The sequence below is a fragment of the Uncinocarpus reesii genome, genomic scaffold, assembly GCF_000003515.1.
Source record: "Uncinocarpus reesii 1704 scaffold_2 genomic scaffold, whole genome shotgun sequence".
NCBI lineage: Eukaryota > Fungi > Ascomycota > Eurotiomycetes > Onygenales > Onygenaceae > Uncinocarpus > Uncinocarpus reesii.
This window is the reverse complement of record NW_003052499.1, coordinates 3,597,172-3,620,909: the sequence shown is the minus strand read 5'-3', so window position 1 is coordinate 3,620,909 and position 23,738 is coordinate 3,597,172. Positions and strand designations below refer to the sequence as shown.

At 49.2% G+C, this 23,738-nt stretch overlaps 5 protein-coding genes across 5 annotated transcripts; 4 read left to right on the top strand and 1 right to left on the bottom strand.

The window, feature by feature from the left end:
- Positions 1–35: 35 nt before the first annotated feature.
- Positions 36–2,026, bottom strand: UREG_04212 (uncharacterized protein; the record flags this gene model as incomplete). The annotated part of the gene is made up of 2 exons (XM_002544649.1): positions 36–1,921; positions 1,975–2,026. The coding sequence occupies 2 exons, from the start codon at positions 2,024–2,026 to the stop codon at positions 36–38; spliced, it is 1,938 nt and encodes a 645-aa protein (XP_002544695.1).
- A 485-nt stretch (positions 2,027–2,511) lies between these two features.
- On the top strand, positions 2,512–7,664 carry UREG_04211 (uncharacterized protein; the record flags this gene model as incomplete). The annotated part of the gene is made up of 9 exons (XM_002544648.1): positions 2,512–2,793; positions 2,851–5,676; positions 5,731–5,834; positions 5,904–5,949; positions 6,002–6,786; positions 6,884–7,017; positions 7,089–7,157; positions 7,227–7,318; positions 7,401–7,664. 9 exons carry the CDS (start codon positions 2,512–2,514, stop codon positions 7,662–7,664), a joined length of 4,602 nt encoding a protein of 1,533 aa, XP_002544694.1.
- A 1,726-nt stretch (positions 7,665–9,390) lies between these two features.
- On the top strand, positions 9,391–10,347 carry UREG_04210 (uncharacterized protein; the record flags this gene model as incomplete). The annotated part of the gene is given in 3 exon segments (XM_002544647.1): positions 9,391–9,475; positions 9,495–9,622; positions 10,168–10,347. The coding sequence occupies 3 exon segments, from the start codon at positions 9,391–9,393 to the stop codon at positions 10,345–10,347; spliced, it is 393 nt and encodes a 130-aa protein (XP_002544693.1).
- A 4,515-nt stretch (positions 10,348–14,862) lies between these two features.
- On the top strand, positions 14,863–16,289 carry UREG_04209 (uncharacterized protein; the record flags this gene model as incomplete). Its single annotated transcript, XM_002544646.1, has 4 exons — positions 14,863–14,967; positions 15,020–15,539; positions 15,596–15,781; positions 15,832–16,289. The coding sequence occupies 4 exons, from the start codon at positions 14,863–14,865 to the stop codon at positions 16,287–16,289; spliced, it is 1,269 nt and encodes a 422-aa protein (XP_002544692.1).
- Positions 16,290–18,769: 2,480 nt separating this feature from the next.
- Positions 18,770–23,174, top strand: UREG_04208 (uncharacterized protein; the record flags this gene model as incomplete). Its single annotated transcript, XM_002544645.1, has 8 exons — positions 18,770–18,886; positions 19,094–19,327; positions 19,407–19,586; positions 19,640–20,600; positions 20,688–21,139; positions 21,246–21,651; positions 21,705–22,088; positions 22,177–23,174. 8 exons carry the CDS (start codon positions 18,770–18,772, stop codon positions 23,172–23,174), a joined length of 3,732 nt encoding a protein of 1,243 aa, XP_002544691.1.
- Positions 23,175–23,738: the final 564 nt, after the last annotated feature.

Here is a 23,738-nt window from a genome sequence, read left to right as displayed (position 1 = left end):
TTGCTCTGAATCCAGAACGCGGGAAGGCTGCTCAGTTAGCCAGCCTGCATCCTGCGGATACGTTCTTCCGCAGCTCTAGCTCGGCGCTCCCTCTCCAACCTCATCCTCATTTCTGGAGTCATCCCTCGCGTCTCTTCTTCTCTCTTCTCCGCTGCGGACTTTTGAGATGCGGGTGTGCGTCCGAGAGGCTTCCTTTGCTGCGCCGCCATGCTAGCATCCTCCTTTCTGAGCCGTTCCAAAGCTTCTCTGCGTCTTTGCGCCTCTGATTGCGCAGCGGCTTCCTTATCACGGCCCGTCTGGCTATCTACATCCTCTTGGGACATTGCCGACGGCACATGGGCAGCTTCCCAGTCCCAAGATGCCTCGCCTAGCTCGTGGCGGGCTATGCGAAATGCATCACGCGTTGGTCTGTCGCCTGCAAGATCAAATGCAGGCCGTTCTTCAGCGTTTAATAGAGTAGGGTCAGCCCCAGCCTTGGTAAGAAGGGCTTTCACAATTGCGGCCGCATTCGAATTTGCGGCAAGGTGCAATGGAGTAGGGCAGCGATGGATGGGCTGTGATGCTGAAGAATGAAATTTAAAAGACGGGGCTATTGCGTTATTTGAAAAATATGATAATAGGGCAGGCACCTTGGACCGTCGGATAAGAGCTTGTATCTGAGAAGTATGGAGCATGGCCTCTTCTTCGTCTTTTGATATTTTTGGTTTCTGCTTTGCGGCCAACGGTTTTGAAGGCCTTGCAGCCGCCTCTTGATACTTTTCTTGCTCCTTTGCGAGAGTAGCTTCGTCGAACTGGCTGACTTTTACTCGCGACAACTCAGCAAAAGCCCTGAGGAGTTCAGCTTGGGTCGCTCGACGAGTGGTGAATGGAATTGAGCGCAGCCTTGTATCTGACGGTTTCAACACTTGTCCCTCATGGGCGCCAAATAAAATTCTGCGGTTCGTGGTACCCGATGCACGCACGAATAGGAGCTCTGACGTATCAATCATTTCCCTCCAGTCTTTCAATAGATCCCGGATTTCTTTCTCCAACGCGGCTTCGTTGTATCGTCTCAGCGAGGATCCGGCAGAATGGGCAGCGCCCTTTGCGGCATCGTTGGCGGATTGTGAACCTCCTTGTTTTCTTCTCGTAGTGTACCGATGAAATGATCTGTGGGCGATTACGGTTGGCTTTCTTTCCTCAAGGCCACTGGCGTTTTTATTGATCTCGGAAGCAGCCGAGACGATCATCGCGGCAAAATGGCCACCTCCAATCATGCACAGGAAGTATTTTTGGGCTTGGTTGCGAGGGGCGTTGTTTAAAGGGGCATTCTGAGGGGCCTTGTTCGAATGTCGTACCACAGACTTGACCTGCTTTTCCCGCAATGCGGAAACTAAATTATCCAAACCATCTTGTTCTGCATCCGTGAATAGCGCTCGATACACCCCCAAATAAGTTGTCGACGGAATGAGGGAGCTGGTAAACCATACTATTGGCTGTTTCCTAGCGCCTTTATGTTTCGCAGCAATAGGGTGTTCCAGTTCCGGCGCAGAAAGTTTAGCTTGTCGTTTCAACAATGCGACCAGAGTGTTGTCCGGAGTTTTCTGGCCGCCTTCCTCTTCATCGCTCGACTCCGAATCCGATCCAGATATTGACTCATCCAGCTCCCCAATGGCTCGATTAAATTCCGATTCGTTTAGGGGCGCATTGCCCCGCACTCGGGATTTCAGGTTGTATCGGTGGTGGTCGGAGCGAACGTGATCGCGCTGCTCGCCAACATTCTCGAAAGAGACCTGACACAGAGAACAAGACGTGGAGGTTGCCGCTCCAGCCTCTCCTTGGTCTGAGGGGTCTTGGAGCTTCTGTTGCTCTGGTTCGGGAGCGCTACCGCTGGTTTCTCGGCGGCTGAGGGTTGCCAAGAGTTCCGCTGGGAGGTCAAACACTGGATAGTTACGTGAGTTTTAGCGAAGCATGTAGATATAATGTCGATCATACCGTAGAGCGGCCGCTGAAGAAGCTCCTGGGGATTCTGTTTGGTGGCAGCCATAGGGACACCGTGGGCTGCGTGGTTGGCGTGAGGTTCGTTGTGCTGGAGAAACGCTGGATGACGATTTCACGGTGTTTTTCAACTCAACGATCAGCGCTAGCCTAATGGAGCCTAGCGTGACAGTGCGCATGTTATTCGAGGGTTTACTCCAGGGCCTATTGTAGTGAAAGAGAGCATCGGAGGCCCTTTATGGGAGTCGGAGAAGGCCTTGTCATCCTAGTTTAATTCGAACCTCAAGGAATGTGAGTCAACTACTCCGTATCCCGACACTCTTCGCTGTTAAATCCGAAGCCCGCCGTTGAATTAGTCAGCCCGCGGCTCACTGGCAGCTTTGTAAGCTACGGCCTCTGCTCAAGCTAGTCGAACTCGCTCCCACAGCTCACAGCGAAATGAACTTCCTCGCTGGCTAGACCTCATCCTCTGCTTGTCTAGTTACTGCAGGCATTCATCTTCTGGCCAGCGAGTAACTCGTCCATGACCAGAAAATGGCCGACAATGCTTATCCTCAGGTGGTCCTGGGAGACCAGTCCGCCGCGAGTTCACCGTTCCCGGCAGTGGAGGACCGCCGCCATCCTTTTTGCCGCGACCCTGAGGGCTGGGGGCCGATCAGCTCTCACAGATATGATTTCACGCCTTGCTTTTTAGATACCTGGGTGCTCTTCGTCGCCCTCTGGGGCCTTGTGATGGGTGCCGGAGCTCTGTGGCTGCTGTTGCGGCGTCGAGTGCCCCAGCCGGTGGGGAAGAATTGGCATTTCTATGCAAAGCTGGTATGTATTTATGATGCCCTGGCACGATGTGAGCCAGACGGTCTAACCGATAGCTAGTCCCTTATCTGGATCATAGTCCTCCTCGTTGCCCTCCAAGCCTCCCTTCAAATCGAAAGACTGCCCGGAACGTGGTTTCAAGATTTCAGATTCTGGACAGCAGTACTACTGCTCGCTTCGTTGGTGGTTATATATATGGTTCAGTACTATGAGCATTGGCGAAGCCGGCAGCCAAACGGAGTTGTTCTTTTCTACTGGGTCTTCTACATTATTATCCACGCCGTGAAGCTTCGTTCACTCGTTTCACGAAAGGTCTACTTGGAACGACTACCTTATTTTATCATTTTTAATGCCAACCTTGGTTTTGCAATTTTAGAATTTGCTTTAGAATACGTGGTTCCGAAGAAGCAAAGCGCTTACGATGCTTTGGGTGACGAGGATGAGTGTCCATACGAGTATGCCGATATTTTCTCGGTGTTAACCTTCTCGTGGATGACCCCCCTGATGAAGTATGGCTACAAACATTTTCTCACGCAAGATGACCTATGGAATCTTCGCCAGAGAGACACAACTCGCGTGACCGGCGATCAGCTCGGGAAGGTGTGGGAGCAAGAGTTGCAAAAGAAGCGGCCGTCACTCTGGCGCGCTCTCTTCAAGGCTTTCAGCGGGCCATATGTTCGAGGAGCCTTGGTCAAAACCTGGAGTGATATTTTTGCGTTCGCCCAGCCGCAGTTGCTACGCCTATTGATATCTTTTGTTGAGTCTTACCGTGGTTCTAACCCTCAACCGGCCGCTCGCGGTGTTGCTATCGCCGTGGCAATGTTCGCCGCATCTGTCGTTCAGACTATTTGTCTTCATCAATATTTCCAGCGGGCCTTTGAAACCGGGATGCGTGTGAAATCCTCGCTAACGGCGATGATTTACACCAAGTCTCTGAAATTGTCGAATGAAGGGCGTGCGTCCAAATCTACAGGAGATATTGTTAACCACATGGCTGTTGATCAACAGCGACTTTCGGATTTAGCACAATACGGCATGCAGCTGTGGTCGGCACCATTTCAAATTGTTCTTTGCATGGTATCGTTATACCAGCTTGTTGGGCTGAGCATGCTTGCTGGTATTGGTGCTATGATCCTGATGATCCCCCTAAATGGATTAATTGCAAAGATGATGAAGAATCTTCAAATTAAGCAAATGAGAAACAAAGACCAGAGGACCCGGTTGATGACGGAAATCTTAAACAATATGAAAAGCATCAAGCTCTACGCGTGGAACACCGCTTTTATGAACAAACTCAACCATGTTCGCAACGATCTTGAGTTAAATACCTTGAGGAAAATCGGCGCGACCCAGTCAATCGCCAACTTTACATGGTCGTCTACGCCTTTCCTCGTCTCATGTTCCACCTTTGCCGTCTTCGTTCTAACCAATGATAAACCATTAACAACGGAAATAGTCTTCCCAGCATTGACACTTTTCAATCTCCTTACTTTCCCGCTATCTATTCTACCGATGGTTATTACCTCAATTATCGAAGCCTCTGTTGCAGTCAATCGCCTAAAATCGTATTTCACCGCCGACGAGCTCCAGGCCGATGCTGTTTTGCACCAAGACCCAGTTACACATGTCGGCGATGAGTCTGTGCGGATTAGAGACGCTACCTTCACTTGGGATAGGCACGAAGGCCGACATGTGTTGGAGAACATCGACTTTAGTGCACGCAAGGGAGAACTGAGCTGCATAGTAGGCCGCGTTGGGGCGGGCAAATCCTCCTTGCTTCAAGCATTGCTAGGTGACCTTTGGAAGATCAATGGCGAAGTGGTTCTGCGTGGACGTGTTGCTTATGTCGCGCAACAATCGTGGGTGATGAACGCAAGCGTAAGGGAGAATATAGTGTTTGGTCATCGCTGGGACCCTCATTTTTACAACCTGACAGTTGAAGCATGCGCACTTCTAGATGACTTTCAGATTCTTCCAGATGGTGATCAAACCGAGGTTGGAGAGCGAGGGATTTCGCTTTCCGGCGGCCAAAAGGCTCGTTTGACGTTGGCTCGCGCAGTGTATGCTCGAGCTGACATCTATCTTCTCGACGACGTGCTATCGGCAGTTGATCAACATGTTGGTAGGCATATTATCAATCGGGTTTTGGGTCGACATGGAATTCTATGCACGAAAACGAGGATTCTTTCCACGAACTCAATTCCTGTTTTGAAAGAAGCCGACTTCATTGGACTTTTGCGAAGCGGAACTATCATTGAGAAAGGCACTTATGAGCAGCTACTGGCCATGAAGGGCGAGGTAGCATCTCTGGTTCGATCCGCAATCAACGAAGACGATACAACCTCCGATGCAAGCAGTAGGGAGGACGAGAGTCCTAGGTCATCTGAGACACTCACCGCCATGGAGACCAGCGAAGAGGACAATATGTCAGAAGTTGAGGAAGCTCAGGAGCGCTTGGCGCCACTTGCTCCCATTAGAAGCAGCGGCGGCAACATCAGGCGAGGAAGCATGGCTACTTTAAGACGGGCCAGCACAGCCAGTCCGGAGAATGTGAGGGGAAAATTCGTGGACGAAGAAGGCGGTGCCAAAACAAAACAAACCAAAGAGTTTATGGAGCAAGGCAAGGTGAAATGGAGCGTTTACGGCGAGTATGCCAAAACAAGTAATCTCTATGCTGTTGGCCTGTACTTTATCGCCCTCCTTTCTGCTCATTCAATCCAGGTCGCCGGCAACTTTTGGTTGAAGAGGTGGTCCGAGATCAATGAAATCGAAGGACGGAACCCTAACATTGGAAAATATATTGGAATCTACTTCGCCTTTGGTATTGGGGCTTCTGCTTTGGTCATTTTGCAAACTCTTATTCTTTGGATATTCTGTTCTATTGAGGTAAGTATGCTTGCTTCGCGATTTGAACTGCAACAGGAGACTGACAGTTACCAGGCGTCTCGTAAACTTCACGAGCGAATGGCTTTTGCGATATTCAGATCTCCAATGAGCTTCTTCGAAACTACTCCAGCTGGTCGAATCCTTAATCGGTTTTCAAGGTGAGATACAGTTCTCTCCTGTTACTAGTATATATCGGATCATAATGGTTACTAATGTTGTATGTACAGTGATATCTATCGTGTCGACGAAATTCTTGCGCGCACGTTCAATATGGTATGTCTTGTGAGCATATGGATGAGAGCGCTTTTCCACTAACGAGTTGTAGCTTTTTACAAATTCTGCTCGTGCCATTTTTACAATGGTTGTCATTTCAATCTCCACCCCCCCGTTCCTCGTCATGATACTACCTCTTGGCTTCGTATATTTCAGTTATCAAAAGTATTACCTACGCACATCTCGAGAACTCAAGCGTCTCGATAGCGTTACCAAAAGTCCTATCTTTGCGCACTTTCAAGAGACACTCGGAGGTATTTCGACGATCCGTGCATTCAGGCAGCAGAAGCGATTTGCCCTGGAGAATGAATGGCGAACCGACGCAAATCTTCGTGCATACTTTCCTTCTATAAATGCCAACAGATGGCTTGCGGTTCGACTGGAGTTCATCGGCTCCGTGGTTATTCTTGCGGCTGCCCTCTTGTCCATCATCGCAGTGGCAACTGGCAGACATGTTTCGGCGGGTATGGTCGGTCTCGCAATGTCGTACGCTCTCAACATCACTCAATCATTGAACTGGATTGTCCGCCAAACCGTGGAGGTAGAAACCAACATCGTTTCCGTTGAGAGGGTATTAGAATATGCCAGCTTGCCGAGCGAAGCACCCGATGTGATTTTCAAGCATCGTCCCGCATTAAGTTGGCCGTCGCAGGGCGGTGTAGCTTTTGACCATTATAGCACCCGATACAGAGCCGGCTTAGACCTCGTTCTGAAGGATGTCTGCTTGGAATTCAAGCCGCACGAAAAAATCGGAGTTGTAGGGCGAACCGGTGCAGGGAAAAGTTCACTGACCCTCGCTCTATTCCGAATCATCGAGGCAGCTGAAGGGCGCATATGGTAAGATGTCAATCTGAAGACCTAATTTTGATCGCGATTTTGGAGCATCTGCTGATTAAATCCCCTTTCTTGACAGTATTGATGGTCTTAATATTAGTTCAATTGGCTTATTCGACCTACGTGGCCGGCTGGCAATCATTCCTCAAGATGCAGCCCTTTTTGAAGGAACAGTTCGAGACAATCTCGATCCTCGCCACGTTCACGATGACACGGAGCTATGGAGTGTTTTGGGTGAGTTGAATCCGCACTTGAGATTCTGTTCGGCAGCTCCTTGGAAGTGACTTTGGTTGACCAATCACCAGAACATGCACGACTGAGAGATCATGTTGCGAGTTTGCCGGGGCAGTTGGATGCTCAGGTTCACGAAGGAGGTGAGAATTCTATTGTCCTTTGAATATGTGCCTAATTGATTCGAGCTAATAACAAATGTGGCGTGTTAGGATCAAACCTTAGTCAAGGACAAAGACAATTGATTTCTCTCGCCAGAGCCTTGCTCACACCGAGCAACATCCTTGTTTTGGACGAAGCCACTGTAAGTGCTTTTTTGGAGCCACCTCGGGTCGTGGGGCAAAACGTTCTCAGCCCTCAGCTGCTAACTGCAAACGCTTCCGCAGGCCGCAGTCGATGTGGAGACCGATGCACTGCTCCAACGAATGTTGAGAAGTAACATCTTTCAAAACCGAACGATAATCACTATCGCGCACCGAATCAATACCATCCTCGATAGCGATCGGATCGTTGTTCTGGATCGTGGCCGGGTCGTTGAATTTGACACACCGAGCGAACTGATCAAACGCGGCGGGCAATTCTACACACTAGTCAAGGAAGCAGGTCTGTTAGACGGCGGTGAATCTGCCGCTCTATCGTCAGCTTCGTAGCGGGCGGGAACAGCTATGGAGCCGTCCCGTTGAAATAGCACAAAATAATCCTGGAAAGAAGGGATTTCACACCTTCTTTGTGAGAGGTCGATTGGGGATGTACGGAGAGGATGGGCGGTTTTATGGGGCGTCGTGTGGGCTAGCGCGGCGCCATGTTCCTTTTTGTTGCTGGCGCAGTCGGGGCACCACGATGAACCAGAGCGTCGGGTTCAATCTAGATCAAAGAAACAGAATACAACCGGGGCTGACTGGAGCCGAAGGGTTAGGGAAGCGGATGCGATGGGCGTCCGAGGGGAATCGAGTGGCACGCTTCGTGTACTGTACAAAACAATCATGCCTAAACAATCTTTAATCACCATTGACCGGAATAGGGGATGCTTCAGCCTTGTAAGGGGGGCGAAATTGCTTGTACCTGCGCAAAATTAGACTTGCAATCATTTGCTCAATACGTTAATCCACATGCTAATAAAAAGCCTCATTGCGTGTCAACGGCCCCCTTTTTGGCCTGAAAAGTTAGGGATGAAATTCCTGTCCTCGGAATATCCAGTCCAACCAAACATTCCCTAGACCTGGAAGCCCGGATCTTCTCATTTGGCCACACCCCCGAGGTGTCCAGAGCGGTATTGCTCCCTGTTTCACCTGGGCGTTTCCAGCGGTTCCGGTAAAGAATGTTTCGAGTCTGGTTTCAACAGCTCGTTCCCTTTGGCCCAATTCGTTCATTTTTTTGGTGAAGAATCGGGCAACCCATCGACCAACGGATTCGGCCGTAAGGAATCTCCGGGACTCAGAAGGCCAATCAAGCTAAGATTTGGGAGAAAAAAGCGAGCACACCGGCGGATGTTGGGCATGACACATCTCGATAATTACTCATTCGCGGTGCGAGAGCGAACAAGGGCTCTGGGACTCTGGGGGGGAAGAGATCAATGAAATGTCCCCCAGACTTTTAACATGGTGTGCAGATACGTCAGAGGGCGTCATCGATTCCAGCCGCCTTTGATTGTCCTAAAAGGGTAAATCGATATCATCCATGACCGCAGGTTTTCGCCAGATTCTCTTCTATAAATGTTCGAAAGAGTAAATTCCTATTCGAGAAAAGTCATCCCGAGGCCCGAGGATATATTCAGCGGTAGAGCACTCCTTCTGGAAGTGACTTGGGAGGAGGTTCCCAAAACGATACATCCATGGCCGTGTCTGTCGAAAAGCGGGCGGCTCACTTGAGACGGCAGCGCAAGCACTATCGGTAGAGAAGCGAGGTGGGGTTTTGACATTTGTTTTCAAGGACGGGAGGGTGAGCCTCTGCCGCTGTAACTATCATGTGGTTGAGACTAAGATGTGATATAGCATCTCGGTTCAATGACTATTCATGGAGTACTTCGCGGACACACTAGATTTAGCAGTTCAGGGCAGGACGGGCTTCCCGTGCCGTAACTAACACCTATGTAGTAGGAAATGCTTGACCGGAGACTTCGTCCTTGATGGCTTTGCGGTCAATCAGCAAGCAGCCCTTCACAGCCCCGGTGTGCCGGGGGTTTGGATCTGCTTTCAGGGGCGAGGCTGACAATCGTTGCCATCGCTGGTCTGTACTTCGTCGGCCAAGGTCATTAATAACCGTAGGCGCAGCAGGAACAGGTCATTGTCGTCCCGTTCTCGTCAGCTCAGCCGATTTCAATGTCGACGAAGCGGCAACGCCGTACAGAGCAGTCTGTACTCCGTAGTGTACCCAGCAATGATGCAACGTACTCCAAACCGTGGCCTCATACGGAGTACGAATTGGACATTTGAAAATATCAGTTCTTTCGCTCGTGATAAATGTATGTACATTCCATTCAGTGAAATGGAAGGTGATGGATGTAATGGGTTTGATATTTGCTTCAAGTCATCTTCACACGACAAACCGCAACGCAAGCAATCATCAAGCGTCATCCCGAAGGACTACTTTTGATCAGGCTCCATTTACAGTAAGTATTCGGCTAATGAAGAAGGCTGCGGGCACGCCAACAGACCAACTGGCCGCTCAACCACTCTTCCATGAACGTCCAGACTATGCAGTTGATGAGAAGCGGACATGAAGAAGCCAGCCAGCCCCAGTTTCAAACCAAGATGATGGCAATTGCTCGATCCATTGGGGGCATTGCAAGCGGGTATTGCAATTGTTTGCTTCAAAATGCACGGATTTTGCTCCGTGGCTGGAACGACGGTCGGCCTTTTCCTATCCAACCATTTGGATATCTCGACAGCGGAGAATGAGAGCGTTTGAAGCAAACCTCCAATGTTCTTGGAGAAGATGAAGGTCTTCGCCGCCACCCAGTTGAAGAAGCACGGGCAGTCATTCGCTGCAAACAAGCAAATCGACATGCTGCAGTATCACACGGATTGGTTTTCCATCCCTCCTGCTGGTATTTACGGCTGCTGATGGTGATGAGAGGCTCGGATTTCCTGCTTGCATCATCACAACGTCAACTTCTCCCCGACCGCCAGTCTTAGGGATTATTTTCCATACCAGAAAAGTGAACTTGGACACGGCATTGTCAACTCCACTTGCCTCCGCTTCATCGCTGAACCTTCGTTGAGGATCACGTCAACAGGCTTCCCGCCATCCCACACTGATAAACTCTTCCAATTGGCGGTGCCTCCGGCGCTTTCGGCGGTCCCAAGTGATGATCGCCGAAACCGCCAACAATGAACACCAGAAGAGCAAAACAGCCTAGCAACTGCTCACGAATTGAGAGCTAACAAGCTGTGAGATTGCTAAGGGTCTGACTGGGGAATTCGGTCGGATTCGACCTTGCTCCATCGATATCCCACATTGCCATCGATTTGTGGCTGGCGTCAGAAGCCCCAACGACTGCAAGGTTACTTCCGGAAGCCCCTGTCCATTCATTCATGATTTGCCTTGCGGAGCTCCGTTGCTTGCTCCGTTTTAGACTTCCGGAAGGAGTTGTAAGTTGCTTGCGATCGATGTAACAAAATCAGTTCACTGGCTCACCTAACTCGTTAGTTACCGGGAGTGGAGAATGCTGCGCAGCGAGTCGATCTGGTCGAGACTCCAAGTGACCCTTCTGTGTCTGAGGAATTCCACCGATCCGGACCGCTAGGATCACGATCTAGCATCGGGGAACAGGGGACGGCTGTCCCGTTTCGACATTTGACCCCGGCGCTCGTAACTTGCTTGGCAACGTCTTGTTCCGGCGAAGGCTTTGTCGTGTCTTTTCCGACGTGATGAATTGCGAGCTGATGACTGAGGCAGGTTGTCCTGAGCCAGGACTGCAACATCGTCGAGACCCATCAGAGAGAGGAGCGAAATACTCGGTACTTGTCGCATTGACTGTTCTCAAGACAAAAACCGTAGCTCTGACTATGCACAATCACTTGCTCCCCGCATCTCGAGCGGTCTGCATGAAATGAATGACTTGCATAAGATCTCAGGATTCTCGTCCAGTTACGATGAATATATGCACCAACTTTGCAACGCAGATCTTTCCTGTCAGACCCTGCATCTCGCTGCCCAAAGATGTTGGCGATTCTTTCAAAGAGACACCAAGAGTGACCCTCCCTGTTGTGGTTTGCACAAACTGGTAATCCGCTTCTGCTGTAGATTGGATCAACCGCGGGATATCAGGCGGGAATACGCCTAATGCACCCTCTCGATTCAATATGCTTACTTCGGCTCACCAGGCAGCTCATTCTCGATTCATGCATTGATTCAGCGGTTAAGGGCCCAGAGGACGGGGCGCCTCCATATTCTGGGTGGCACAAATGACAGTATATGCCATTGTCCGAACATGATGGGGTGCAGAAGAACCTCCGGGGGAGATGTGAAGAAGCTACGGAGGACAAAATATGCTTCATCTGTGAAACCCCTCAATCATTGTTAATTGGCCGCAAGAGTTTGGTTCCTGGGATTTCCTAAAACACTGCTTTGCAGAAGAGTATTCTCAAGCAGTTGGTGATGAAATGGGAGGGAAGGACATGGAGAGCTGAAGCCCGTCGCCATGTGAGGGCACGCTCCCTGCTTCTGGTGCATTCTAGTCGACTCTCGAGGTCGGGCCTCATCATTCATGCAGTGAGTGCAGAGCCCCCATCGAATCTCAGCGACGCCTCCGGAGCCCGCGAGACAGAATTCTTGCTTAGTGAGGAAGAAAGAGTCAGGGATGCTAGGCCAGCAGGGGATACACATCGGCCTAGACGTGGCCATACAAAAGCTTAGCTGAAAATCCTTTTCCCAAGGAAGGAAGGAGAATTATGAAAAATTTCAGTTTAATGGAAAAGACATTTCCCAGAGTTGTCGAGCATGGATGAGGTTCAGCTCCAGTCAAGGTATTTTTGCCACAGTGAAAGGACGCCCCTTGTAGGCTCGCAAGACGGATTCCCCAGTGGCCCCGTTCAAGTCAACGTCCGCCCCTGAAAAGGACACCTGTTTCAGTTATGCGACGCCAGTTTCACTGAGAGATATCCCGGGCCCTGAGGACCGATTGGAAATTTCTGGAGGCAAATCGCGACTTGGTCGAAGCACACACCATTATTGGTTCGGCCGGGAGAATCAGTACCAGGTTTCGACCTGCAGCTTCTGCTCCCGCTGTCACTCATTACTGGGTGTATTCATCCTTCGTCTGTGCGTCCAACGCATGGTCTGCGCCTGAAGTCCGATGCGTGGAGTAACTCTCTGAACCGGGCGGATAACAAATTCCCACCTCATGCACCGCTCCCCATCCTTCCTCTTGCCTTTCAAGATGAATGTCAGCGGGTTGCGCTGCAACACATTACACAGGGTCGTCGAACCGATTAGCTGTGAAGAACTTTGCGCGATGCCCCGCGGTCGCTCGAACTTCAGGTCCGCGCCGGGACAAAGGACGATTACACTGGAATTCAAGAGCAAGGTCGGCTTGCTGATGGAACTATGTGCCAGTGAGATGAACTAAGGCGCCTAGCAATATGGGCATCTAGTTCGACATGCTATGGGAGATAAGCATGAATGATCGCCTTGCTAGTTATCTTAATGTCAATAGTGTTGATTCTGGAGTGTTTGGCGCCTTGCCATAGCAACGCCCTTAAGAGACCGGAATCCTTTTCGACAGGTGAATCAACCAGGCATCACTGCATCAGGAGGGGATGCACCTGCCATCGGTTCCCGGTGGTTGGCTGTCCGGCGCCACATCATTGAAAATCCACTTTTCCCCAAGGGCAAGTCTGCATGGCCGTGAAGCATGCAGAAACGAAGATTGATTCACAAATGAACCAATTCTGCCAAGGTAGAATTATTGAGATTGAATCGTCCGGTGGGAGAATTCTATTAATACCATCCGTGGCCGCGACAATGACGTCTGCTGTAGAAGTAGAAATCCTCAACACACCGAGAACGATCCTGGCAAACTCGCGCCGATGAGCATGTGGAAGACGAATTTCAATTGCCATAACGCTTTGCTTGTCTTATCAGGTTACAGAATTGGGGTAACCTGCGATCTCAAAAGCATGAGGAATCATTCGAGCGATCGGACGAAGATCTCAAATGGTGGGAGTTTCGGGAACGGCATTCCAGTGGCTAACCTAAATTACCTGGATCTTCAAGCCAGCCAGCGCCCACTCCAGATGAATACGAAGGTGCTGCAAAGGTGGTGTTTTAGCCGCGTCATGCTGAATTATTGTCGGGCGGCTCCATTTTTGTCCAGGTTGACGCAGGTGCATGGGTTGCTTTGGGAAAAAAGAAAGAAGTCAATGGGTTGTCACTGCAAAGGGTTTGAGGGTCTGAGAGCTCTGTCTAGAGCCGCTTTTGTGCTGGCCATTTGCATTCCTTTTTCTCAGTGTCTCAAAATCCCAGGCCAATGGGAGGATTATACGCCCTCATAATAAAACAACAAGGAGCATGGTCCTGTCAAGAATCAATAACCCTTAACAAAAGGGTTCAATTCACAGCAATTTTTGAGTTCCGGATCACTGGGATGTACATAGATTGAAATGCCCGGGTTCGGGTTGAGCTTTCGAGTTTCGAAAAGGACTTGCAGAAGTCCTCGTCTTGTTCCCAGTCTGGCAACAATCTGGTTGACCCGATTTGAAATTTGACAGAAAACTCCTCGCAGTTTGGGAAGTTTCAAGCGCAAGTTGGCCCGTCACTCTATCTCGTTTCCAAGGCGCCGAACCAAAACGCACTGATGAGCCGTGACTTTCAGTCTTCTTCCCCACCGAACAGTTTGTCCCGTCCATGCATGATTAACTGATGCTTATGCGGGCCTTAGCACGATGGTGATTGGGCCTGTCCAGGGGTCATGGCAGTTTCGTTTGGAACCGTGCAGTTAGCGTGCGCCACCGCCCAGGAGAGGCGGCCAGTGAGCTCCCAAGCGGCTCTCTCACCCCAGAAGCCGCGATCAGAACCCTGCAGCTCCCACCAAGTTGGCTCGTTTCCTGTCTCCCTCGTTGGGATTTCGCCCTGCATCTATAACTCGAGAGAAGTGCAATCCTCAAAGCAGCCAAGCGCACGGTCCGATTTGGGAAATCGAGGTCAAGGATTCTCCGAATCAGGGTGTTGGCCTCGACTGGGGTCGCAGCCAAGCGAGCAGGATGCATCTCTGATCCAGACTGACGGTACACCTCCTTCGATTTGAATCTGTCATCGGTTCCACTAGACCCCTACTTCATGCCATCGATTTGGCCAACGTCAAAGAGATGAACGTGCAGCTTTGCATCCGTATCCTATTGGTGAGTTTTAATCTCTTTGTGTGCCTCCGAAATACACTGGGGCCTTTCCTGGTTATACGGAGAGGACGGAGTCACTAACCGCTGACCCCCAGGTGGGCTATGGCGTTGACTGGACTCGGCCCTAGTCCTCGCACGGTCCCCTGGCCACCGACTCCCTAACTACTCGAAGTAGCACGGCGGGCAAACGCTCTGCAAGAGACCCTGGTTTGCTTCCAGTCGGACGGTCTTGTCTGCAATAACTCATCGGTAGTATATGTATCGCCGTGGTCGCGACCTTTGAAACCTCAAAACACACTTCATCCTCCGTCATTCAGAATCCATGATAGCTTCTGATCAAGTTGTTTACGTGCTTTCAGCTCCTTCGAACCAAAGGTTTGATTCGAGCTTCCCGTCACCATATACTTGAGATCCTCTCATCGATAGCTTTGTTTGTGTTTTTCTAATTTTTTTTGGGTGGCCTTCGTTATTTATTTTATTATTCTTCCTGGCTCGGTTTTTTTATCCAACCATGGTTGTTTTTGCGCAGGAGTCGGGTCACTCGCGGTTTAAACATCCCTCTGAGAAAGACTTGGATCCTCTTGCAGACGGATACCTCTCCTGGATTGCACCTCCAGTATGCGGGCCCTGAAGCTCCATGCATTGTTTGTGGCTAACATTTCTTGCAGCCAGTAATGTCTAGGAGCTCCAGACAGGCTCACACCCCGTACGCACACTTTGCCATGATAGCCATTGACTGGAGAGGATGTGTTCAATTCCAGACCTCGCAATCACTTGAAGGACGTTGCCGTTATATTTTCACCCAGGATGTTAAAGAGAGATTTATAGAGGCCACAGGTGCATATTCGCAGCCCCCAAGGATGGAAGTACCACAAAAGCGACGGCGGCTTCACTTGGATGACGCACCTGATGTCAGTTTTGAGACAGTGGATCGAGTTCCGCTTAGAATTGGAGAAACGGATAAGGTCCTTGACTACTACGCATCGGCTCTGCGGGCGTTTCAACAGATCAATTGTCGCCAAATCGCCAAGGCATTTATTAAAATGATTGAACCTAGAAAGCAGGTTAAACACCCATACAATGGTGGGCGAGGGCCATTGGGAGAGAAAGGCGATCCAGAGAAGACCAAGCCCGATTGGTGGCCTGCCGGAGTAGAGCATAGAGAACCAGACCATCTGAAGAAGCCTGGTATGTTCCTTGAAAATATCGAATTGGATTGGATGGAAGACTAACGAAATTGTTAGATCGCGTTGAACTTCTTGTTCATATTATTAGAAACCTCCGCAAATCACATAACATCACAACCGAGAAACTTGAAGAAGCCGGGAGAGATGTCAGACGACAGCTAAAGCCACGCGAGCGGTGGGATATCCTCGAGGAGATATATGCTGTTAGAAGAATGGAGGAGAGCTATGAGCGCGGCGAAGTTGGTGAGCAATGTTAGTCAACGGCATGTCTAGGTGAAACGCTGACAGCATAGATGCCGACGCTGTCATGTACGTTATCAACCGAGATCCCAGCAACAAAGGCGAACCTGATTCCGATTGTCTATCCGATTCCGGCCATGCCTCGATCAAGGACGCCAACACATATGCCAAGGTGGAAGACAACAAACCAGGAATGAAATACCTACCAGTGTCAGATTTCTTGCCCTCCCCTGTGGAACAAATTAGCACGCCGGTTACCACAGACGCTTGGTCGTTCCAGCCATCCATGTTTCATCCTGTGTATGACAGTGCACCGGCGTCACTTAATATCTCGCAACCGCAAGCCCAGACAGTGGCACCAATATTGGCTCCGACAGTAACAACTTCAGAGATGCAGTTGCGCATGCCAACTCAACTTGATTATATGCCATTGGCGGCTTCCGCATTTCCTTTAAATCATTCGCAGCTTGTTCAACACCATGGGAACGAAGTCATTCCACAATATAAATAGAGCGCCGGAGTTTTCCAATTCTTGAAAAGTTTTGTACTGGGAGGAATTCGTCAATCGAAAATTCATCACGTTTACACAATACCCTGGGTGTGGTTAATATAGGTTCGAAGCAGGTGGCTGTTTTCCCCTTTTTGTTGACTTTGTTGGCTGTTTTTCTCAGACCTCTTGTTTCCTTCTTTGTACACAGTTCGGATTCATATCTGTTTTCTCAGTTTCGAGTCTATAATTCTCTCATACGGGAGCTTACCATGCAACTGCATGTTTGAGCAGTATCTTAGTGCCTTTTGGCTAAAAGTCAGTTTAGTGCTCTTCTCTGAGCCGTTGTTTGCTGCTAATCAAGTTGGCCTTAATAGCGCCGGTGCTTAGTTGCGATTCTCAGCGGTTCAGCTCTAGTGTGTAGTATATTGAGAAACTGTTCGAAGCCTTAATCAAGCAATGAAGAGATTCAAGATGTTGCAAATTCCCCTCCACTTGACAAGAGGAAGTCATGAAGTTCCATGTATGTAATAGTTACCTAGTTGGGTAATCGGCTGATTGATTCTCCGAAGACGTCCAGCTGGATGACTCAGCATTCCTCCGTCAGTGTCAACAGCTTCGACGACAAATCAGTTGCCAACCTGTTTCCCTAACTATATACCGGTACGGCGTTAATGCCTAAACAGCAGCTTCCATCAGGTCCGCCCTTTCGCACAGGAATTGTGGAAGGTCCGAGTCGAGATATCTGGCGGACGGCTGCGGACGACCAAAAGCAGATGCCTCGAGCAATCGACAACATAATTAAATTTGGCTGAGGTTCTGATTGGAATATTAATACCATTCCAATATCAAAAATTACCCAGGCTCTTTCCTAGATTGCTGTAGGAGTATTACTGTATCCTTTTTATCGTTTTGAATGTGCAGGGCGCGTCGATGTCGACCCTCCAGCCCTTATATTCTTAGGGAATTGAGGGTATCTTCGGGTCTCTAGACTCTGCTTAGTGGCCTGGGGGAATTTGTTTGCGGCCATGCTATTTTTAGGTGGCTGAATATTTTGCAAAATGAACTTATGAGGGTTGAAACCTTGCATTATTGCTAAGGCGAGCCATGATGGCGTAGCGGTACGACCGCTCGTTCAGTGTCTCCAAGGTGCGAAGCCCCTTCTAGGTTAGCCTCGCCGCCTTACCATTCCATGATTAGGTTTGAGCAGTAGTCCTTCACGGAAGGACGAGCCTCATCACAACCTCATGATGAGAGGGCAGCCACTTCGGTCGCTGTCCTCGGCTCCATTTTTTTATATATCAATTCATGATATGGCGGCTGGGAGTGGGTTTTGGGGTCGGGAGTTCGAATCTGCCTGACGGTAAGACGCTTTTCTTATTATTTATTCATTTTTGTTTTTCCATGCCTTGATATTCCCTATTGGACTGCCCGTGTCAAGACATCATTAAATCACCCACCCCCTGTTATCCCTTCGTTTTCTCCCATATGGAGCAGTGTAATTCCCAACATCTTTATTGTCCTCAACCTAGGCCTGAAATAGTGATTGTCATCTCCAGCGTTTACTCAGACTACCTGACACCATCGCGACAGGCTGTCGTTCTCCAATCTAGAGGCATATTTCCATACTCTATTGTAAATACCAGTGGAAGACTGTGTTGTCGTACTTTTCGGCTAGCATTAGGAAATAATGATAACGGATATGGAGTACCAAGGCTGTGTCTTCTGTTGGCATCAAAACAATGTCGTCGACACTTGACCTTCGTTAGCTAGTTATGTAAGCGACATCGCGGCTATAGGCGAATGAGGCCGGGCGGGCTTGGCGCCCAAGCACCTAGTTAGGTAGCTAAGCGCAAGCGCGTATTTCCTAAGCTTGACATCGACGCTCTCAGCACATCGCTGCCATCGCCCTCTGGTTTCCAGGTTGAAAAAAGAGCCACGATCTTAACGGAATTATTGATATTCAGCAGGCTGGACCTGTGATTTTGCTTTGAATTACTCTGAACTTCCCATATCCTCGCTTTTGCAGTGCTTCCTGCGACTCCGCCACCTCCCGCTGATTCACGTTCTCGCCGTCATCCAGTTGCTTGGGACCTAGCTACATGTTTTACGCGAGGATAATAATGTGGTGACAGATACTATATTTCTTTATTCTCAGGTCTGTTTATGTTCCCCGAAAATTTTTCTCCTGTATTTCGCTATGCGGAAAAGGCTCTACTCACATTGGAATAAAGCATGACTGATTCGGGCTTATCGATAGGACATTTCGCTAGGGGGACGAAAGGTATGGTGATCGATTCCGCCAGGCGATGACCTCCACGGCGACTGACGATGCCATCCGCCGAATAGCGGTAATCGTTGCCATTCCATCAAACGTCAACTCAACCCGGGCGATACCGCACCTTGCAAGTGAAAGATTCCTCCCCACTAGCGCACAATTTCTCGTCGCCTTGCACAGCGGTTAGAATAGTGGATAAGGTATTTCGCACACGAACGAGCTCAAAATGTCATCCTTCGCCCCGGGCCCGAAACGTGGGACCGGTGCGCCGTTGGCCAGGGGCAGAATATTCCGCGGCAGTCGCCCTTCGTCCAGAAAAGGCAACTCCCAACAAAATTCAATTGTTCGCGAAGCCCAGGAGAATCCCTTCGGCACAAAAGCCGGCCGGGGGAGGGGGGGCGACATAGCTCCCTATCCCCGAACGGGACGAGGGTCTGGTGCCATCAGGGCTGGGGGTGTCAGGTCATCGGGCTCCTTTTCTAGAGGTATTATTTTCTCACTATCGTCCATGTAAGTATGTGAAATCCAGCCACTAACTCATTCGCCTTAGGTATGGCAACACAAAACATCTCTTAACCGTTCGCTTTCTGAAAATAATTTCCAACCAACCACTGGTGCAGGACCCAGGAAGGCGCAGTCATCGTCCATCCTTGGACATGCTCCGACTACTAATACATCCGTTATTGACCGAGCAAGGGATCCACGACGCAAAAATGAGGTTGCTGCGAGTTCACAATGGCAAGCAAATAACAAGACTCAGGACTATATAAGTCGTTTCGAACAGGTATCCCCCTAGCCCGCTGAGGATCTGGATGCTGCTGATTGAACGTTTTTATTCCAGAAACTGACTGTGCCAATTACAGTTAAAACGCGAACGTACCAAACAACGTGCTAAAGCTATTGACGAAGGCCTCATGGCGGATCCAAATCAGCCAACATCTCTCAACCGGGCCATTACCCCTACTGGTACCTGTACAGACATGTGTCCCCAATACGAACGGGTAGAGCGGATTGTTCAGAAAATGGTCGATAAAAGCGAGAAGGTTGGTGCTGGTGGATTCCGTGGTTGCAACGCATTTTAATCATATATCTCTAGTCGATGAATCCCGATACCGGAGAATTGGAAGTTATGGAAACCAAAATGATTAAAAGGTTTAGAAGATCTGCGGCCGGCTATGACGAACAGTTGCCCTCCGATATTAGAACGCCAAACACTTTGTTGCAAACGTTGAATTATATGCTTCGATACGTGATTACGGACGACGATGGCCTTGGAAGTATTCATAAATTTGTCTGGGATCGAACTCGGTCGATCCGTAACGATCTGTCGATTCAGCAACTCACGCAGCAACAAGACGTCGAAATTGCAGTCAAATGCCTCGAACGAATAGCTCGCTTCCATATCTTAGCTCTTCATTTGCTATCGAACCCGGCAAATACGGAACAGTTTGATCACCATCAAGAACGTGAACAGCTCAACAATACACTGTTGTCCTTGTTGTACTACTATGATGACAACCGGGGCCGTGTAAATTTCCCAAACGAGGATGAATTCCGTGCTTACTACATTCTATTTTCCATCCATGATCAACGTCCCGATTTAGAAGCACGTGTCCAAAAGTGGCCTCGTGAACTACGTCGGTCTCCTCGCATACAAGTAGCATTGGAGCTCTTCGCTGCTGCGGGGAATACATGGGAATATCAAGGTACACTTGATGCGAGGAGACCAAATGCGATTGCTCAGGGATTCTATTCAAGATTCTTTAGCCTTGTGCGCTCGAAAAGCGTTTCCTACCTTATGGCATGCATTGCCGAAATTTATTTCAACCAAGTCCGACAGACTGCAATCCGTTCAATATGGAAAGGTTATTGCCGCCAACCGCTCTCGCAACAACACAAAAATCAGGAATGGACAGTTGACAAGCTCACGGAGGTGCTATGGTTCGATAACGAAGACCAAACAATCAAATTTTGCGAGGATCAGAGCCTGGAACTATCATCCGGTGCGGAAGGACAACTCTATCTAGATTGGGGCAATCGTTCCATAGACTATATCGGTGGGTAGCCCCAGAAAGCATCGCATCGGAAAACAACCCTCTACTCTACATTGGATAAACTTGACTCTAATGTTGACCTCATGATAGCTTTTCAACCGTCCTCTGAGCAAATATTTTCGGAGTACTTGGTTGAGACAAAACGCTATGGAAGAACTCTACCAGCAATTATTCTTGGAATGACTGTTTCGCAAGCCCTCAGGCATGGAATGATAGATAAATCGCTTCTTCGCCCAGAATCAGGATTCGCAGCGCTCTCCAATAAGGCTACCAACGAGCAGGAGAGTCTTTTTGTAAGTGATGATGAAAATGAAGCAGGAATACAAAACGGACAAGCCCCAATGGCTGGGGCCGGTATCGAAAAAGAAATGCCGTCAACATCTGCATCCATATTTTCTCGCCCTCTCGAAAACGTTCAAATCACAACGAACCCTTTCCTCAAGCATCTAGGAGGCCCGCTCCCTCCGTCTTCGCCACCTTCACAGCCATTCTCAGCTAGCGCTCCCGAATTTGTCCCTCAGGGATTCTCAAACCTCACGAATGTATGTATCCGAACGCTTATCCTTCCCCTGTTTTCTCCCTCTTGAAGCCGCCAATAATACGGCAGCTCAGCGCTTTTTTGTTGAATTCTAACCACCATCTTACTAGTCCCAACCGCTACCATCTGCACCGTCATTTGCCGCTTCAATAGGACCCCCATCCTTTGGGGCCTTCGGCTCTAATTTTGGCATTCCTTCGAGCGCTGCTGGCATGAAGAGTGGGCCCCGTATTTCTCAGCCTACATCAACTTCCATCCAAACATTTGGAGCCCCCTCTGCCCCTGAAACGATCAGTTTTGGGAAACCTAGCGCTTCGCAAGCCCTTGGCGCGGGAGTGAACTGGAAGAATCCCTTTTCCGCGCCGTTTCCAGGCAGTTTGGCATCGGGAATAGCCACACAAACCGAAGCCATAAAGGATGCAAGTATTATACAAGATGCACAACGGCCATCCGTTACCCTTTCCCAGGATGCATCGAATCATCCTTTTATGGTCGATACAACTGGTACATCGAACTGTTAGTGCCTCTCACTGCTATCATGGTAGAAAATCTTCTAACAAAAAAAGTAGTTGGAAATGCCAGCCGGCCATCAAAACCGCCTTTTCCTTCTTTCTCGGCAGCGACATTTGGGTATCAGTCAAATCAATCGGGTAAATATCAAGCTGGATACCATCACAAAATGATTCTCAATATGAGTCAGGCTAACATTATCAAAGGTAAATCAACCGTATTCGAAAATAACCCACGACCGTTCTCCAAAGGTCACTTTCAAAATGACGCGGCAACACAGGCGAACCCGACCTTCGCTTCACCGCAATTCTCAAAGGCCCCAGAATTAAAGAAAACACCCGAAGTCCCATCCTCCGCAGTTTTTTCGACTCTTCCAACCAAATCATCTGCTGCGGGAACTCTATTCACTGGTTTTCAAGCCTCGAAATCCGTGGAAAGCGAAGGTATTGATCCTCTTATATTCCCTATTTCTGTTCTGTTTTCCTCTTTCCTTCCGTTTCAGGTCTATCTATACTAACACACCTGTTGTAGCACCGGAACCTACATTACCCGGAACCTCATCATTTAGTGCACCAACAGGTCAAGAGAAGAACCCAGCGGTTCTGGACCAGACCACGCAACTACCTACGTTGCAAAGCCTGAATCAACCTATTGACGATCAAAACCATGCAGAAGATATAAAACAACAAGCTCTCAAGGAGCAACAAGCTCGGGAGGAAAGTGAGAACAGGGCACAAGAGGAGGCAGCTAAAAAGGAGGCGGCCAAGCGAGAATTCAAAAGGCTACAGGCTGCACAAAAAGAAAAAGAGAAAAAAGAAGCTGCAGAACGGGAGACAGCGCAACGACTGAAAGCGATGAAAGAGCAGGAAGAAGAATTGAGAGCGGCACGAAGGGAGATAGAGAGAATGAAAGCCAATGAGCAAAAAACCGCCGAAAAAGAAGCGGCTAGAAAGTCAGCCATCGAGAAAGAAATAGCGAAGCGCAAGGCGCTTAGCGAGGCCAACGAGGAGGAATCTAGAGGAAAATCGAAGATAGCAAGATTGAATCCGCGCCAAACGCTGACCGTCGATGAACTATTAGCGCTCGAACTGTCGAAACAAAAGGCGGCACCCCCAAAACCGTGCCCACAACAGAAATCCCTCATTGACGAAGATGAATTACTCTTTAGTGCGGCGCGTATGGCTGGTAGGGAGCTTTCTCGGATTGGGCTCTTTGACAGTGTCCCTCAGTTTCGAGAATCGGTATCTCGGCCATCAACACCGTCGTCATTTTCGTCATCTGTTCTCGAACGCGTGAACAATTTCAGTCGTAGTACCGGTTCCGACAGGCTACATGCCACCGTGAACGGCTACAAGGTTGCTTTGGCTCCGGAAACTCCGCTTGGACTAGGGAGAACGCTTTCCAGGACAGAACAGAGAATTCGGCAAACCGGTGCAAAAGGCCTTGCGTATAAGCCGATTGCGAATATTTTGAACACCCCAGACGAGAAAGGAAAATCGATCTCTTCGAAACGGAAGACCAGGTCCTAGTCATTTACAACGATGCCATAATGTTTATATCTGTGGAAATGGAGTTTGGAACACGGCAGTTTGAGTGCAGGGATTGGGATGTATTATTTGGTGATTGGCGGGTGTCTCTATTTGACAAGCATTTAGGCAATACTTTGGTAGCAAGGCGCAGGCTGCTCAGGCTATCTTATGGCATGGAATCAATACATACTTCTTTTCAAACTTAAGCTAGCGCTCATTGTGTGTTAGACGTGTGGGATCCATTAAGATCCGTCAAAATGCTATGCCATGAATAAGTGACTATCGATATAGAGTCAACTGGTTCTCGAGATATAATATAAGATTTCCTTCCTCAACTTTGAGTAACTAGCTAACATAATAATCGGGCTGTGGCCGTGTGGCCATTTCTTAGCCTAATAAGCGTGGCTTTCGTTGAATCGTCAGGCATCACTAACTAGCTGGGCAGCACTGCTCACACACTTTGTTAGGAGTTTACATTGATCACCCTGATATTTCTCAAGGTGACTCTGTAAGCTTTAGTTTTCTCTCTTTCTTTTCTTCTCCTTGGGGAGCCAGTCAGAAGTC